At 47.4% G+C, this 15,566-nt stretch overlaps 1 protein-coding gene across 17 annotated transcripts in view; it reads left to right on the top strand.

Annotated features, from left to right (window-relative positions):
• Window positions 1-15,566, top strand: part of FHOD3 (formin homology 2 domain containing 3) — a 415,178-nt gene that overhangs the window by 66,983 nt on the left and 332,629 nt on the right. For all 17 annotated transcript variants that reach the window (XM_036321024.1, XM_036321008.1, XM_036321023.1 and 14 more), the window contains exon 3: window positions 7,439-7,503. In XM_036321024.1, the coding sequence (XP_036176917.1) occupies window positions 7,439-7,503 (65 nt within the window). The remainder of the gene's footprint in view (window positions 1-7,438; window positions 7,504-15,566) is intronic.

Raw genomic sequence — 15,566 nt, 5'->3', positions numbered from 1 at the left:
ACCAGGGTCCTTGGTGGGAACCAGCAAGGTTCTGTGAGGAAACCTTTCCTATCTCTGGAGTGGTTCCCAGGGCCACACCAGCAGTGCGTGGGGAAACACCTGGAATTTGCCATCGGCTGTACACACGTGAGGGCTGTCATTATTAGCTCACATCAGATTCTACTCATCATCACTTAAAAAATGACTGTACAGGCATGCCTCATTCTACTGTGCTTCATGGATGTTGCCTTTCTTATAAACCGAAGGCAAGGTCCTTACTCACTTTATTGCAAGTCTTGTTTTATTGCAAGACTCTTATTGCCTTGGTCTGGAACCAAACCCACAGTATCCTCCAGGCTTGTGTGTATTCCTCCACCATCCCAGGAGCATCTGGGCAAAGGCACTTTAGGTTCTACTGAGGATGTACATTCACACCTTTGGTGACATGAGGGTGGTTCATGCAAGGACACCTTCAGTCCCAGGTTAAAACACTGGCTGTGGTTGAAACAGCACCAACCCTACAGCAGGGAGGACGCATCTGCTGCCGTCCTCTGGCCCTAACCTACAGCTCGCTCTGTCAACACCAGCATCAGGAGCTGGAGGCTTCTCCCTAAAGAGCCAGGGCCCTGCTGCTAGGTCAGCAGAGTAGATCTTGGCTTCCTTTCTTCCTTTGTTCCCTTCTGAATCATCACCTGGCCTTGGGCCCATGGTCCTTGACCACATTTCTGCACCCTAACAGCATGCGATGCTGGGGAAATGAATGATGGCGAGAAGGCAGGACTCACGGCATGGGCGACTGCAAACAGGGGAAGGTAGCCCTAAAGCTTTGGGTAGCTGCGCATTTGACAGGTGTGCCACAGCTCACGCCAGGGCAGGTTTTATGGCTTTGAAATAGTCTTCATTTGTGGTGCCCTACCTCTCATCTTTTGGAATGTATGCAGGATGACCTTCTCTTTGTCCAGAAGAGCGTGAAGAAGCCACGCTCTTTACTGCTCTCTGGTGGGGAAGCCCCTCTGTCCCTGGCCTGGATTGCAGAAGACATGCCAGGATTGGCTGTCCTGGCACTGCCAGCGCACCCCGGCCACTCCCAGGCTATTGACCACCACTGAGCGCTGGCAGGGCTGGCTCTGAGCAGCCTACAGGCTGAGCCCTCCTGCACAGGTGGGAGGTGTCCATGCACATCTGCAGCCTCACTTGCCCTGAGCATCCCGCCGAGGTCCTTTCCGGGAAGCGTGGCATTTGGCGGAGTCTGGGTGCCTGCGAAGTCATGTCTCCCACGGATGGGAGTTAAAATATAATTTCTTCCTAGTTAACAATTGCCCCTCATAGGCACGAAGAGGTCAAATGAAATCGCATTCTTCTCTTGATTTCTTTGTGTAAATCATAGCAAAATATTCCCTAATGAGACCATCTGATGGAGACACGGGACCAGCTATGGGAAAATGATGGTGTTTTCCACACAATGTGCTCGGAGTGAATTTTCCTTGCTGGAGGAGTTTGTTTCTTTGTTCTTGTTCATTGCCCTGCTCTTTTATGCCAGGACTAAAAATTAACTCACCCCTTGTTTAGAATGATCACTCAAGCTATGGCTAAAGGGAGAAGAGGGGAAAGACCTTCAGAAGTGGAAGGACAAAGCAATTATTCTGCTGCAGAGGGAGCCAGGCCTAGTCAGTGCCTTCCAAGGCCAGGGAAGTTAGTAGCGGAAACAGGAGCCCCGAAGCCTCTAATGATTATGCCTGACCCTGCTGTAGTGTGGCCTGGCGAGCCCAGTTCCCTCCCTATGTCAGCAGGGATTCCAGCAGGGCCTCTGGCATCCGAGGAGAGCATAGTACAGGGCAGTGTAGCCTAGTGGTCAGGGGCATGGGCCTTGTGCTGAGTCTCGTGGCTATGTGGCCGGCTGGTTGGGCCCCTTTTAAAGAGCTTTACCAGGAGCCCCACCAGCAACTTCCACATCCAGTTCACTGAGGACAGCTGTGTCATGTGGCCACTCTTGGGGGCCAAGGGGACTGGAGAAGGTGGTTTTTAGGTGGGTATGATGTCACCTCAAACAAAATTGGGTTCTCTTGATGAGACAAAAGGGGAAAATGGAAATTGGGTAGGTAACCAGCAGGGTGTGCCTCAGCGAGAAGAGAGAAAATTTCAAAGACAGGGCAGTTAACACCATGCCCACCACAGAGAAGCCAAGTTTCGAGAGGACCAAGGTCAGGCCAGGGTGTTGTAGGAGATTTAGGGAGAGAGGAAGCAGAATAGTTGTGGGTGGGGGAGAAAATGGAGGAGTGAGAAGGGGAGGCCGCAGGATGGCCCCAGAGCTGGGAGCTGTGAAGGTGTTCAACCAAGGTTTCTTTCCCATTAGGGACACCTGGGGATGAAAGGCTAAAACTTTAAAAATCTTAGAAGAAAATAGGAGCAGGTTTTCATTTCTTAGGTATGTCATCAAATACATAATATTATTTTCCCACTTTACAGACAAGGAAGCTGGTGCTCAGAGAGGCTAAGTAACTTGTCCAAGATCATACAGCTGGCTTCAGCATCTATGCTTTTCACCTCTACTGTCTACTAGGAAAGACCAGAATGCCTCTGGAGATGAATACAGTAGCCACTGGCTCTCTTGAACTTGAAGTTTTTGAGCAAATAACCTGAGCTAACACTATCTTTTCACGTGCTGATGACTAATTCAAATCCTTCTTTAGCTCTTTATCCCTCAGCCAGAACACTGGCTGCATCTCATCGCTCCAGAAGCTTAGTAAAAGGAAGCATATTCCTGGGGCAGCTGCTGAGCAGGTCCTAATTTCTGCTTCTGCCACACGGTCAAACATGTTTTCTACTCTTGATCGAAATCATAGTTTAGTTCTAATTTGAGTGGAGGAATGTTTGGGGGCATTCATTCTGCTGTTGGTTGCAAGAAAAAGTCATCAAGTCTTTGGCTGCATGCCATTTAATAAATTAATGTATGCACTTGCTCTTATATCCACAAAAAGACTTCATATATTATTCTTGTAAAAATACTTGAGCCTGACAAGTGTGGCTCAGTGGTTGAGCATTGACCTATGAACTAGGAGGTCATGGTTCAATTCCTGGTCATGGCACATGCCCGGGTTATGGGCTCAATCCCCAGTAGGAGGCGTGTAGGAGGCAGCTGATCAATGATTCTCTCTCATCATTGATGTTTCTCTCCCTCTCCTATCCTCTCTGAAATCAATAAAAATATATTAAAAATAAATAAATAAAAATATTCTCTTGAGAGACTGGAGCAGAACTGAAACATGGTGTCTGGGAGACTTACTTGGTTAAACCAGCCCTCTTCCCCGCTCCCCCTTCCCCGGGTCCCACCCCAAGGCCATAGGCATGGTTGTAGGAGAAACTTGGTGGATTCTGAGAAGCCAGGAAGTTTTGGAAAGTTCCTTCACCAGCAGCACCCTCATATCTCTGGCATGTTTGCCTTGATTGGAGTTCCCTTGAATTGAGTGTCTATTTTAGATAGTTTTCTTGTCACTTGGGTAGCACTGGCCTTGGGTGTGGGCACTTGATTGGCTGTGGCTGATCTCCAAAGTGGTGATGTTTCCCTGGCAGTGGCTGTGCTGATAGGAATGGAATCTGACTCTCCCTGGGGAGTTTCAGGTCAAATTAAATTGCTTCTGCCTTGGGGTCACCCTGCTGCAAGCGTTAGGATTCAGAAGGAGGGGCAGCTGTGAAACAGATACAGCATGTCAGTATCAGGGAGGAAAAGATCACTCAAGTGTTTATGCCGAATCCACTGATTTTTGGAACATGGAAGCTCCATGAAGGCAGATACCAAAGTTGGTATTAAGGTTCTCTAGAGAATAGAACCAACAAGGTATCGATTACCCATCTAATCTTTCTAATCTAATCCATCTGGTCTACCGAGTATATCTAGAAAGGTTTATTTTAAGTAATTGGCTCACTCCATTGTGGCGACTGGCAAGTCTGAAATCTGTGGAGTGGGCCAGCGGGGTGGAAATTCAGGTAAGAACTGATGTTATAGTCTGGAGTCCAAAACCTGCAGGTCAGGCAGGGTCTCCGCGTTGCTGCTGCCTTGAGGCAGAGCGTGCATCGTGCATCTCATATAGAGTGGAATGAGGGAGTAGATGAAGGAGGACCCACCAGGGAGGTGATAGGAGCACAGGCTCTGGGTTGCACTGCCTGGGTTGAATCTGAGCTCGTCACTTTCTAGCTGTGTGACTTCAGCTATGTTGCTTAACCCTTTTGGGCCTCAATTTCTTCATTTTAAAAATGGCAATAATGTTACCTATTTTATAGGAGTTTTTTGAAGATCAAATCTGTATAAAGTACTTAGACTCTTGTTGGGCATGCAATAAGCATTCTATGAAGATTAACAACTGTTATGAATATTATTTTCCAAACCCAAACTGACATAGTATCCCACTGGGGGCAGGGGGAAATCTACCCATGATTATTTAATTTTCCTTTGAAAGTTTTAGCCATGAAACAGAAGATAAGTGCATACTTCCTACAAAAAGCCTGGGGATAAAATGATTATTTTTAATAGATGACATGATTATGCCCATAAAAGAATTGGCCCAAGGGTTTTTAGAATCAATAACAGCAGTGAGATGGCCATGTACAAAGGAAATGCATGAAAATCAACTTTCCTCTAATACTAATATATCAGCATTAATCAAATTTAAAGGCATTTTATGATGGGTGTCCTTTATACATTGATATTTAATATATATAAATAAAACATTAAACTTTCTGTAATCCTTAAAGTCTTAGGAGAAACCTTATTTAGTCCTGTTTATTATTTTCATCATTTGGTTTGGCAATATTTTCTTAGATTTTTGCATTTTAATTTGTATGTGTGTCCTCTTTAATAGATTTTAGCATTGAGGTTAAACCACTAAAAAAAGTGGAGAGGTTGTATAGTGAGGCAGCTGTACAGCAAAAGGCAGAATGCGGCTGGTGACTGTGGAGCCAGACACTCTGCCTTCAGGCCCAATTCGATTTCCACCAGCCCTCTGACTTTATGGAGGTTACGTCATTTCTACAGGCTTTGCTTTCCTCGTCTGTAAAACGGGCACAGTGATGGTACCCACATCGAAGATGGGAGAAAGTGGAGGTGGGTGAGGGAGGGGTGGGAGATGAAGGACACCTTCTGGGGACCTGCCTGCACTCACCACCACTTGTCTCTGCCTTGGCCGGCTCTCTCCTCTGCCAGTAGCTCCTGGGATTTGGTGCCTCAACCCCTTAGGCAGCTTCTATAGACCTTGGCTCTATTCTGAGAATTTCCACAGCGATTCCTCCCATCTCAGGGTTTTGTGTAGAGGGGCAGACAGGGAAGGAGGTACAGAATTGGAATGATAAGAGAGAAAACTACTACAAAATAGGCCTTTTTTGTTCTGTGGTCTCTTAAGTTCCACCAGGGTTTGGCTTAACCTGTCCGATTGCCTGGTTTCTCAAGGCACAAGCACAGGAGGCACGGCCCCTCAGAGTGGCTGGCCTGCCAGGGCCGCCTCCGAGACTGTCCTGGTTTTCATGAAGGCGCCGGGAATCCTAGGGCGACAGCCCCACGCTCTCACTGGGGGACTGCAGAATTCTCTGGGAAAACTTAAGCGCTTCCTTAAAATGTGACTTTGCAGTTGTTTGAAGATAAAAGTGAGGGCCCTTTGAACTTTCCAGAACTTGAGGTATTCTGAACTGTTTCCCTGGCCACCCCTGCTTCCCCACTCGGGGCATCCAAAGCATGTGCTCTGCCTCCCGTCGTCTGGTATTCATCATCGACTCCTAATGCTGATAACATGGGCCATGGACTGATGGTGCTCCAGGTTTGCTCTTCCTCCTGGTTGGGGCCTGGCTCCCCTCAGGGCTTCCGCAGTCTCTGCTCCAGCTCTGGGGGAGGCTCCCACTGAGGACCACCCCCCCCCGCTTCCCCCCGCACCAACCCCCCCCCCCCTTTTCCAGCAGTTCACAAAGAAGGCTGGTCCATCAATGATTGAGCGCAGGGCACCAACTGAAACTTTCTTCCTGGTACCGTCACAGGAATTGAAAGAGTGTCAACACCAGGACTGTGAGAGAGAAAACCATTGTGTGTGTGTGTGTGTGTGTGTGTGTGTGTGTGTGTGTGTGTGTGTGTATGTGTGAGAGGAAGAAAGTTTTGAAGAAGTCTGCCCTCCTAGGAATCTCAAATCCATCTTCTGAAGATGGGTCAAGGGCTGTGGATTCGTTGTAAGCTCCTTGAGACTAGTGCCTTGCACACAGCATATGTAAATCAATCAAATGAACAAAGTGGGAAGGGGAAGGGGGAGCCCTAGGGATTTGAAGGGACCGGATGCAGGTTCTCTACCTACAAGCAGCTGTAGGGCGGGAGGCCACTGCATGCTTTTGTAGGACTATGCAGCTGGCTTTCCTTTCTCCTTTAAAAGAATAAAAAAACAACCTCTGACACCATACTTTCCCCTCTGATCTGGTCTCAAGCATAAGAAATAGAATTGTTTCATTGATGACGATGAATCCATAATCACAATGTTAACAGTGTGCCTGGTGAGATGTCTGTTCCCGTCCCCTCCAACACAACCGTAAAACCAGGAGTTACTGCCAGACTCCTTTACAAAGGAAGCCCTGATGGGCAGGGGTGAGAGGCCAGAAGAGTGCTGGAAGGGCAGTTCAGCCACCAAGAGCCCCAGCGGCTTCCCTGCTCCGTGCTGGTGGGCTGGCTCCGTTTACCTCTGCCCATTGGCTTCCGCTTTCTCCCAGTCTCAAAGCCTTTGCTACCCCAGGTAGCCAGGACTCACGTTTCTTCCCATTTATCATCTTCTCTGTCACCTGCTCAGTGCTTTAGTCCTCCTTTGCATAACGTGGGATGAGCCCTGGTGGGAACAGAATTGGGGAGGGGCCAGCTCTTTGCTTCCTCATAAGGAATGAAGTGAGAAGGAAACGAAGGTGAAGCGAGGTGTGTATATTGGAGTTCCCAATAATAAATAGCCTATAAGCTCTTTGGTGGATTCTCACCTTCCTGGAAAGGATAAAAACCCAGTAGTCTTGAATTGATACACAGCAAAGCAGCTCTTTTGGATGCCCCCACTGCATGTGCCCCTTTCCTATATCCAGAAAAATGTAAAAATAGCCATGGGAATGATCAGGCCGATTTGGGTTGTTACATTCCTGGGATTTCACTTTATGGGCACAGATTTGAAAATTTTCCCAACATGGTCAAGCATGAGAACACGCAAACTCTGTGGATGGAATGAGTTGACCGGGTTTGGCAATAAAATGCGTGTGTCAATCCAACAGAGTCAAACTTTATTATTTTCTGGAAAGCCCTGTGACATCACATTATTCCAGGAGAGATTCTTGTTCTGTTTGGGTCCCTGCTTATCTGGAGTCTCTGTCTGGTGGATGTGTCGGAACCTTCGAGTGGATTGTCGGCATCTAGGCTTCTCGCTGACTCCTCTGATGCCCGTGTGTGTTTTCTCTCCATTAGGCGGGGCAAGAAGCACAGCATCATCCTGAGGACACAACTGTCCGTGAGGGTCCATGCCTGTATCGGTGAGTGACATGTGTAGATGGGGATGCTTGCCATCCACCTTCCGTGATTAAACATGTGATGAGAAATGCCACTCCTGGGAATGAATAGCCACTCTTGGTTGGGTTAGCTCCTGTCATTGGATCATCAAGTTTTTAGTGAAGCAATTCCTAGCAGTTGTTTTTTGAAGCCCTGCTCTGCCTGATCCCTTTGTTGTCTGGTTAGTGAATAGAGCTGGCGGTAAGACATTGCTGCTGAGGTTCCTTCTGGTGATGCTGGGAGAGATGAAGGTCTTCCTGGGGGCTGTGCCAGTGTGAAATCTCCTGCCAGTGAAATGCCTGCCATGTGCTTCCTGGTGGGTCTGCAAAGTTACCTGGCCAGGAGTGAGGTCTGAGATATGGTTTTTGGTCAGGTGATTGAAAGGGAAACTCAGGTCAGGGCAGGGTGGGCACATGTGGATGCTGAGCAATACGGTGCTGCACGTACTTCTGGCTGAGGATGGCTGGCCTGCGGTCACTCGGGAACCCCATTGGGCCGTTCCTGCAGCCATTGATTTTCTTCCAGACCCACTGGTTTCCCAACCAACACACAAGGGTTGAATGGCGATGAAAGGAATTATTTATGCAAACTAGACAATCTCTATGTAAAGCGTTTCTGAAACTGGCTTGGTTTCCTCCTGGCATTGGGCCACATTGAGGCAAGTATGTAATATAGAAAGAAAAAAAGGAGCTAATTTTACTTTATGCATAGAAGTCCTCCATATCTGAGTAATTTCACTTTTACTGAATATACCCTGTGGTCTTAATTCAGGCCTCTAATTAGGAGAGGGTAAGTCATCCTGTAGAGGCGCATTCTGCACCTGGAGTGTGGTGTGCGTGGGTGGAGTGGGAGGAATCATTTCTGGTCCCTTCTCTTTCCTGTATCCCTGCTGGAAGGGATGGGGCGAGGGAGCAGTGGGATGTGGAGGGAAATCCGTGTCAGTTTCCTTCAGTTGGTGTTAGGGATGGTGGAGATGCAAGTGCCTGGAGTGACAACCTTTGTCTAACTCTGTGTCCAGAGTAACTGTGCAGCTGACTCATAAAGCTCAGGAGGGTTTGTAATCATTTTGGAAGCAAAGTAAGATCTGTAGGACCTTCAGCCAACATTAACTGTTTGCTTCTCAACTGCCTGTAACACTGAGCGACCACACACAACCCATGTATGTGCACTTGATTATATTTAATGGGTTACACTTTTCCACTTATTTCACATGTATAAATCATGTCTACCTGTAGAAAAGGCCTATGATTCTTTTGGATAAACTCTCCTCTATCCCAATGCAGTATCTAGAGCAAATTCAGTCACTTATGTGCTGAACTGTTTAAAGTTCAATATTGGTTGAAATATAACTGGTTAACAGTAGGACTTGGGGCATGAGCATGAATTCGCATTTCCCAGAAATAATAAGGCAGTGGAAAGCAGATTTATACTAAAATGGGCTTGTTAAGTATCCTAATGAGCTAGCTCCTTGAAGAAAATTCACGCTTTTGTAGTATGGGCTGACATATTTTAGTGTAGGAGTTTTCTAATTTGCTGCCATGTTATTGACTCGCTGCATTAATTGATGTATTCCATAGTCCCATGTAATGCACGTACTAGTAAAACCCGTATCTTATCCCTGTGGCATGCTGAGCACCTCTGGCCAGTCCAGCCCACTCTCTCCCAGGACACTCAGGACTTTTTGCTCCAGGGGGTGAACTGGGTGCATACGGGGCCAGTGTGTTTGTTCCAAACCTTCTCAAGCCAATTGCACTTGCTATTGGAATTTTGTCATTCAATGAAATGGTAACACAAATATTTTATAATGTGAGTGTAAAAAGTCATTGCTTTGAAAGTTCATTGACTATTTTGGAAAAGAATCAAAATTAGTACAAAAGCCTTTCTGTCAACATAAGTGGGTTGTGACAAGTACACAAGGTGTGAGAATGTTGTAAAAATGTAGGTTTCTACCTTGGCCAGTGTGGCTTAGTTGGTTGGGCATTGTCCCGTGCACTGAGAGGCCACTGGTTCAATTCTCGGTCAGGGCACATGCCCGGGTTGTGGGCTTGATCCCCAGGAAGGGGTGTGCAGTAAGCAGCCAATTGATGTTTTGCTCACATCTATGTTTCTCTCTTTCTCCCTTCCCCTTCATCTCTCTCTAAAAAATCAATAAAGGATCTTAAAAAATAAAAATAAATAAAAATGTAGGATTCTGCCCTGGCTGGTGTGGCTCAGTGGTTGGGCGTTGTCCCATGCACCAAGAGGTCATCGGTTTGATTCCTGGTCAGGACACAAGCCCAGCTTTCGAGCTTGATTCTCAGTGGGGATCATGCAGGAGGCAGTGAATCGATGTTTCTGTCTCATGGATGTATCTATCTTTCCCTCTTCCTTCCTTTCTCTCTAAAATCAATAAAAACACGTTTTAAAAAATGTAGGATTTTAGTCTTCACAAGAATTTTTATTCTTGCTTGACTTCAAAGAAGCTGAGATGGGAAATCATAGACCATGTTATTGGAGTGGTTCATGAAAGAAGGTCCACGTAGAGTTCCAGGTAGTAGATCCTTAATCATAGAAACATCATCGTCCAAAACAGGGTATGTGTGTCCCCTTATGTGCTATAAACAGGATGACCAGCTGTGGCTCATCACAGGCAAGTCAGGATGGTCAGTCACTATAGCTGCAAATTCAACTGAAGTTTTTAAGGTATGTGCTAGTATATATCATTTTTAAAGAATTTTCTGATTTAATCAGTTTTCACCACGAATTAGGTCTGAGTGTATCAGATGAAGGTTTGATATACCCAAGAAGGCAAAGTTTTTCCTTTGAATGAAAAAATCCTCTTTCCTATTATTTGCAGGATCTGGAAAAGATTTATTATAATAGCACTAAATATTATCCCCAGGAATGTATGCATCATGTGTATGAAGTACCAGCCTCCATTGTGACGTATTCGTTCCCTTCCCAAATGGCAATATTAGGTGAGATTTCTTGGGGATGAAAAAAACCCAAACCTGGCACAATCTTCAGGCAAAATAAAAAAGGAACACATGACTCGGGGGGCGGACAAAAACCTTTCACATCAGTTGTTTGAGTCCTTGTTTCTTTTCAAGGTTATTTTCCCTCTTCACAATATGATAAACAGTTGAGTTATCACAGGAATTGGACAATGGCTGCTGTCTGAGGCTTACCACCCCATGCGGCTTCCCCAACCATCTTCCTTTCCACCTCACAGTTGGATTCAAAGGACCCAGGACAGCTTTGGCTCATGGGTTTAAGATGCTATCAAGTAAATTCCTCGAAAATAATGTTTTCCTCACTCTTCTCCTTCATTCCTGTTTTTATTAAGTGTAAGAATGTGTAGAATCCAGGACTGCGTGTTGATGAATTGGAGGTGACATGCCCTGGGAGTTCTCCAGTGTTAACTTTGGAACTCCATGCCAGTTGGGACGAGAGCAGAGTGGAGCCTTCATGGTTAGCAACTGAGCAAAACTCAAGAAATGAAGGCCAAGGGCACTGCTTTGCTGGTCACAGTTAGCAGCGAGATAGGTCTTCTTTAACAGCATAGTCTTCTAAAGCATTTGGCAGGAAGTTGGAATGAGATTTTGGTCAGAGAGAGCCCCCACCCACAGCTTTTTGCACCTCTATTCTCCACTGTAATTATTTCTTTGCACATTTTTAGTATGACCACTCGAGGTAACATATTGTGGCAAACAGCGCATGACTTGCCTTTTGAATCTAGCTGGTCAGATCATGGGCATGAGGTTACAGATCTAAAAAAAGGAAAATCTACGATAGGCACCAGAGGCTGCATTTTATGAGGTTAGCTAGAGAAAATAAATTTTTTGATCCCTGCATGCGATCCTATTTCCAGACACCAGAAGAATGTTCGGAGGGCCAACTGGCTCCGATGACTAACTCTTACCATGGAGAGAAAAGGAGTAGAAGAACTGTGAGTGAGGATTGGAATCGCGAATTAAAAAAAGAATAAGTTTGAAGTCATCAAGATCCTAATGCTAATGTCTGAATGTTTTCTACTAGCTGACTTTGAAGGCATTTTGTTTGGCTTAAAACTCCTGCGCCTTGGGTTTCTGAAGCAGACCCTGTTTTCCCATTGAGAAAACAAGCCCTGCTGATGGGTGGCCTGGGACCTAGAAGGCCAGCACTGTAAGTACCCGGCCTTGGTTAAACAGAAGGATAAAAATTGGCTGAAGACTCCAATGTGTCATTTATGTGAGTAGTTGCCAGGAGTAACCTGGCACAAAGGGTCTTCAGAGACATGTTCCCCAAACTAGGAGATGATGAGGTCTCCCATGGAGGTAGAGGTGAGGTAGGCAGAAGCTGGCCAGGTGGCTGAAGTGACGCCTCTCTGCATGAGATTAGTCTCACTGCTCGTTCAAGGTCAAATCACAGGGGTCAAGACAACTTTAAAAGGCAAGAAGACAAAGTAGGAGGTGGCTGTTCATCCCCTGATGCAGAAAAGTAGCCAATTTCCCACAGAAACATGAATGGATTGAAGCACCAATATATCATTTGCAAAGCATTTTCTTCTCAAGGGCTAAATCAGACAGCTGTGTGCTTAGTAGACTGTCCAGCAAAGAGGAGAATGACAGTGGGGCAGTTCTTCAGGAAGAACTCTCTAGTGCAAGAGTGACTGCGGGGACTCTCCTCATGTGCACAGTGTTGAGGAGGACTCCAAGGCCATTGTGATCTAATGGGAAAGGCCCTGGCTTTGAGCCGGCTTTCATTGGTGGCGATGGCGGTGGCGCGGGTCTGTTTGGTGTGATGACAGCTCAGGGGCGTGGCACGGATTCTGTCCAGTGTCCGAACCACCTCTAGCTTCAGTGTGGAGCGCCCTGGCCTTCTGTTTCAGAGGGTGGGGAGTGGAGCTGTAATCTGTGACCCTGACCTCCTCCGCCTTTCTTCCCTAAGTCCTGCTCGGGTTTACTTTTCATTTTGAAGCCAGGGTGGGGGTGGGGGTGGGGGTGGGGGTGGGGGCGAGTACTGCTTCCCCTGTTGGTATCCCTTCCTCTGCGCCCCTGTGAGCTGGTTTGTGTGGCTGAGCCCTCCTGGCTTTGCAGGGAGGCTCCCCTCCAGCTTCCTGCTACACTTGCCCCCCTGGTGGGCTGCTGAGTGACACTAGACTTTGGAGCATTAACTGGGTTCCCATGTGGTCCTTATTGCCCCTTGGCTGACTATTGGGAATGTCCATTAAAGCTAGAGGTTTCCACCCTGGCTGGTGTTGCTTGGTGGTTGGAGCTTCGTCCTGTGCATCTGGAGGTCACAGGTTCCATTCCTGGTCAGGGCACATACCCAGGTTGCAGGTTCCATCTCCAGTCAGGTGCATGCAAGAAGCAACCAATTGATATCTCTCTCTCACATTGATGTTTCTCTCTCTCCCTCCCCCTTTCTCCCTCTCTTTCCCCTCCTTCCCTCCCTGCCTCCCTAAAATCAATAAAAAACAAAACAAAAAACCCCAGAGGTTTCCTTCTGAAACCAGCAAAATCCCTTTTGACCCTGTTGGGCCCAGTAGCACCCGGTGGTGGTTGCAGGTGGGAAGCCCTTTAGCACCATGGGTGCTGAGACACCTGAGGCCTGGGTAGTGACACGTGTTAGCGTGGGTGTCCAGCACCTCGGGGCACTGTGGGTCACACAGGTGCTGCTCATCCTCTGTCATATTTGCAGGCCCCTCACATGGGTGTCCACTGTGTGATGGCAGGAACAGAGTGAAACAGGCTGTTCTCTGGTCAGGAGACCCCATAGCGCCATTCTTCCTGCTCTCGGCCCCCTGCCCCGCTTCCTCTGACCGCAGCCTTGACCTGGGCTTCTTGCTGACTCTCCCGCATTCCCACTGGAGGCTGCCTTTGCTCCTGTCCTGCCTCTGCCACTGCAGCCTTGGGTGGAGGTGGTGTTCCCTCCGGTCCTGGATGTCACAGTGGCCAAGCTGACAGTGTCCTGGCCCCTACTCCTCCCTAGTGGTGTCATGTGCATGCGGTCCCATTTCCTGTTCTCTGTCTTCGATGTTGCAATCTATTGGTTCTCCAGAAACCTGGAGCCCAACTCCCACCCCCACCAGCTCCTGCGGAGTCCTCTGGGTGGCGGCTGCAGCCTTGGCACGCAGTGGGCTGGTCCGAAACCCTGAGTCTCCCTTTGCAGCAGGAGACTTGTGGTGCCTGCATTTTTCAAACCTCCTCCCTTTTACACCCCATCAAGTCTGTGACCCATTAAAAAATTATTTTTTTGCCCAGGGTTCTGTTCTCTAGGTAAAAACAAGCTCTGTGGGTTAATCAGATAAATGCCCCCCCCCCCCCCCCCGGCCCCATCTGTTTCCTATTAGCTTGCCTCAGCTCCCAGGAGGCAGAACCCACAGAATGTCCACGCTGGTCTGGGCTTGGGCAGGTCAGCCGCTGTGTAGGTGGCTACATCTAAGGTGCCTTATCATCAAACAGTGATTGACATGTATGGTCCCCTCCCCCAAAGGAAGGTAGAAAGAATATGGGAAGGATTTAAAACAACCACCAGGTTTGTTAAATTGTGTGAGAGTCTAGTGTTTAAATGCTGGTGGGTATTCCATTCTGTCACATCTCTGTCCACAGATGCTATGATCTTAGAATACACAGGTCAGGAAGGATTTCTCACCAAAGGGAAGGGAGAAATGAGAGGATTTGAAGAATGGCCCTACCATCTGCAGACATGCAGGTAAACTGGACAAGGAAATAAAGACACATACCTGTGAGAGAGTTAGACGAGAACCTTCCAGATGGAGCTGGAAACTCAGACCAGATCTGGGAATTCAGAGGTGTCAGGAAAGGAAACATGAATAGGGACAGACGTGAACTGAACCCCAGGAAAGAAAGATAGGTACGCCTCTTACAGAAGCTTCATTTCTGTTAGTGCTCTTATTTAAATTGCTCATGCTTGCCTCGTTAGGACTTTATCTTTCACCTCTAAGGAACATAGGGTCATAGGATTTGAGCATGTGTTAGAACCGTTATCAGTGTGCTTGCTTTGCCCTGGCCCAGTCATTGCTTATATCCTTAACAAGGATCATGACATTCTGGCAGAACAATGGCAGTAGAAAATGTAGTCCTGTTGGTGGGGACACCTGAAGCAGATGCTACGAGACTAGTTACACTCGTAGAGTGTGCTGGCAGTTACACTCCCAGCTGCCCTCCTGTAGGGCCTTCAGTTATGCCCAGAAAACAACCCCCTCCTAAGGGAACCATTGTGCTTTTGAACAGTTTCTACCAGAGCCTCTACACGTGCTGCCCCCACAGGCCTACCTGCTCGTGGGCGTAATGCTAACCCCAGTGGCCTCTGCGCCCATAGCTGTCCCCAGGAAGAGACAACTTCTTTTTTGTCACCGATTGGAGTTTATGTTGGGAAACAAAATGCTTTGTCTTGTTGATAGAAGTCTTGACCTGCAGTGAGCCTGGGGGCTAAAGAGGGGCAGGGAGGAGGGCTCACAGATGTCTTGCTAAATGGAGGTTCTTTTTTAAAAATAAATATTTTTTTATTGATTTCAGAGAGGAAAGGAGAGGGAGAGAGAGATGAAACATCAATGATGAGAGAGAATCATTGATTGGCTGCCTCGGCACACCCCCTACTGGGGATCGAGCCCCCACCCCGGGCATGTGCCCTGACCAGAAATCGAACCATGACCTCCTGGTTCATAGGTCAGTGCTCAACCACTGAACCACACTGGCTGGGCTAAATGGAGGTTCTTTGAGGATTGGGTTTGCACCCATGTTTTTCAGGTCTTACTGAGAGACTCAGAATAGATTTCTGGGGAGGGGGATTCTTTGGGCGTTTTACTGATTTCTGTTATGTTACGAATACCCAATGGGAAATGTTTTAAGTTGGGGGGAAATCAGTTGAAAAGCATTAGTAGTTCAGCAAAAACATACCTAGTAGGAAATATTAGTTCAGATTTAATTCAAAGAGGAAAAGGTGTTGGGGAATTTGCTGCAAGGGCTCTAGTCTCAAGTTTATGTACTAGAGCAGTGTCTCTCAACCTCCCTAATGCAGCGACCCTTTAATACAGTTCCTCATGTTGTGGTGACCCCCAACC

Source organism: Myotis myotis, unplaced genomic scaffold (assembly GCF_014108235.1).
Source record: "Myotis myotis isolate mMyoMyo1 unplaced genomic scaffold, mMyoMyo1.p scaffold_m19_p_9, whole genome shotgun sequence".
In the NCBI taxonomy this organism is placed as follows: Eukaryota; Metazoa; Chordata; class Mammalia; order Chiroptera; family Vespertilionidae; genus Myotis; species Myotis myotis.
The sequence above is the reverse complement of the archived record's forward strand: the minus strand, read 5'-3'. Positions and strand labels throughout refer to the sequence as shown.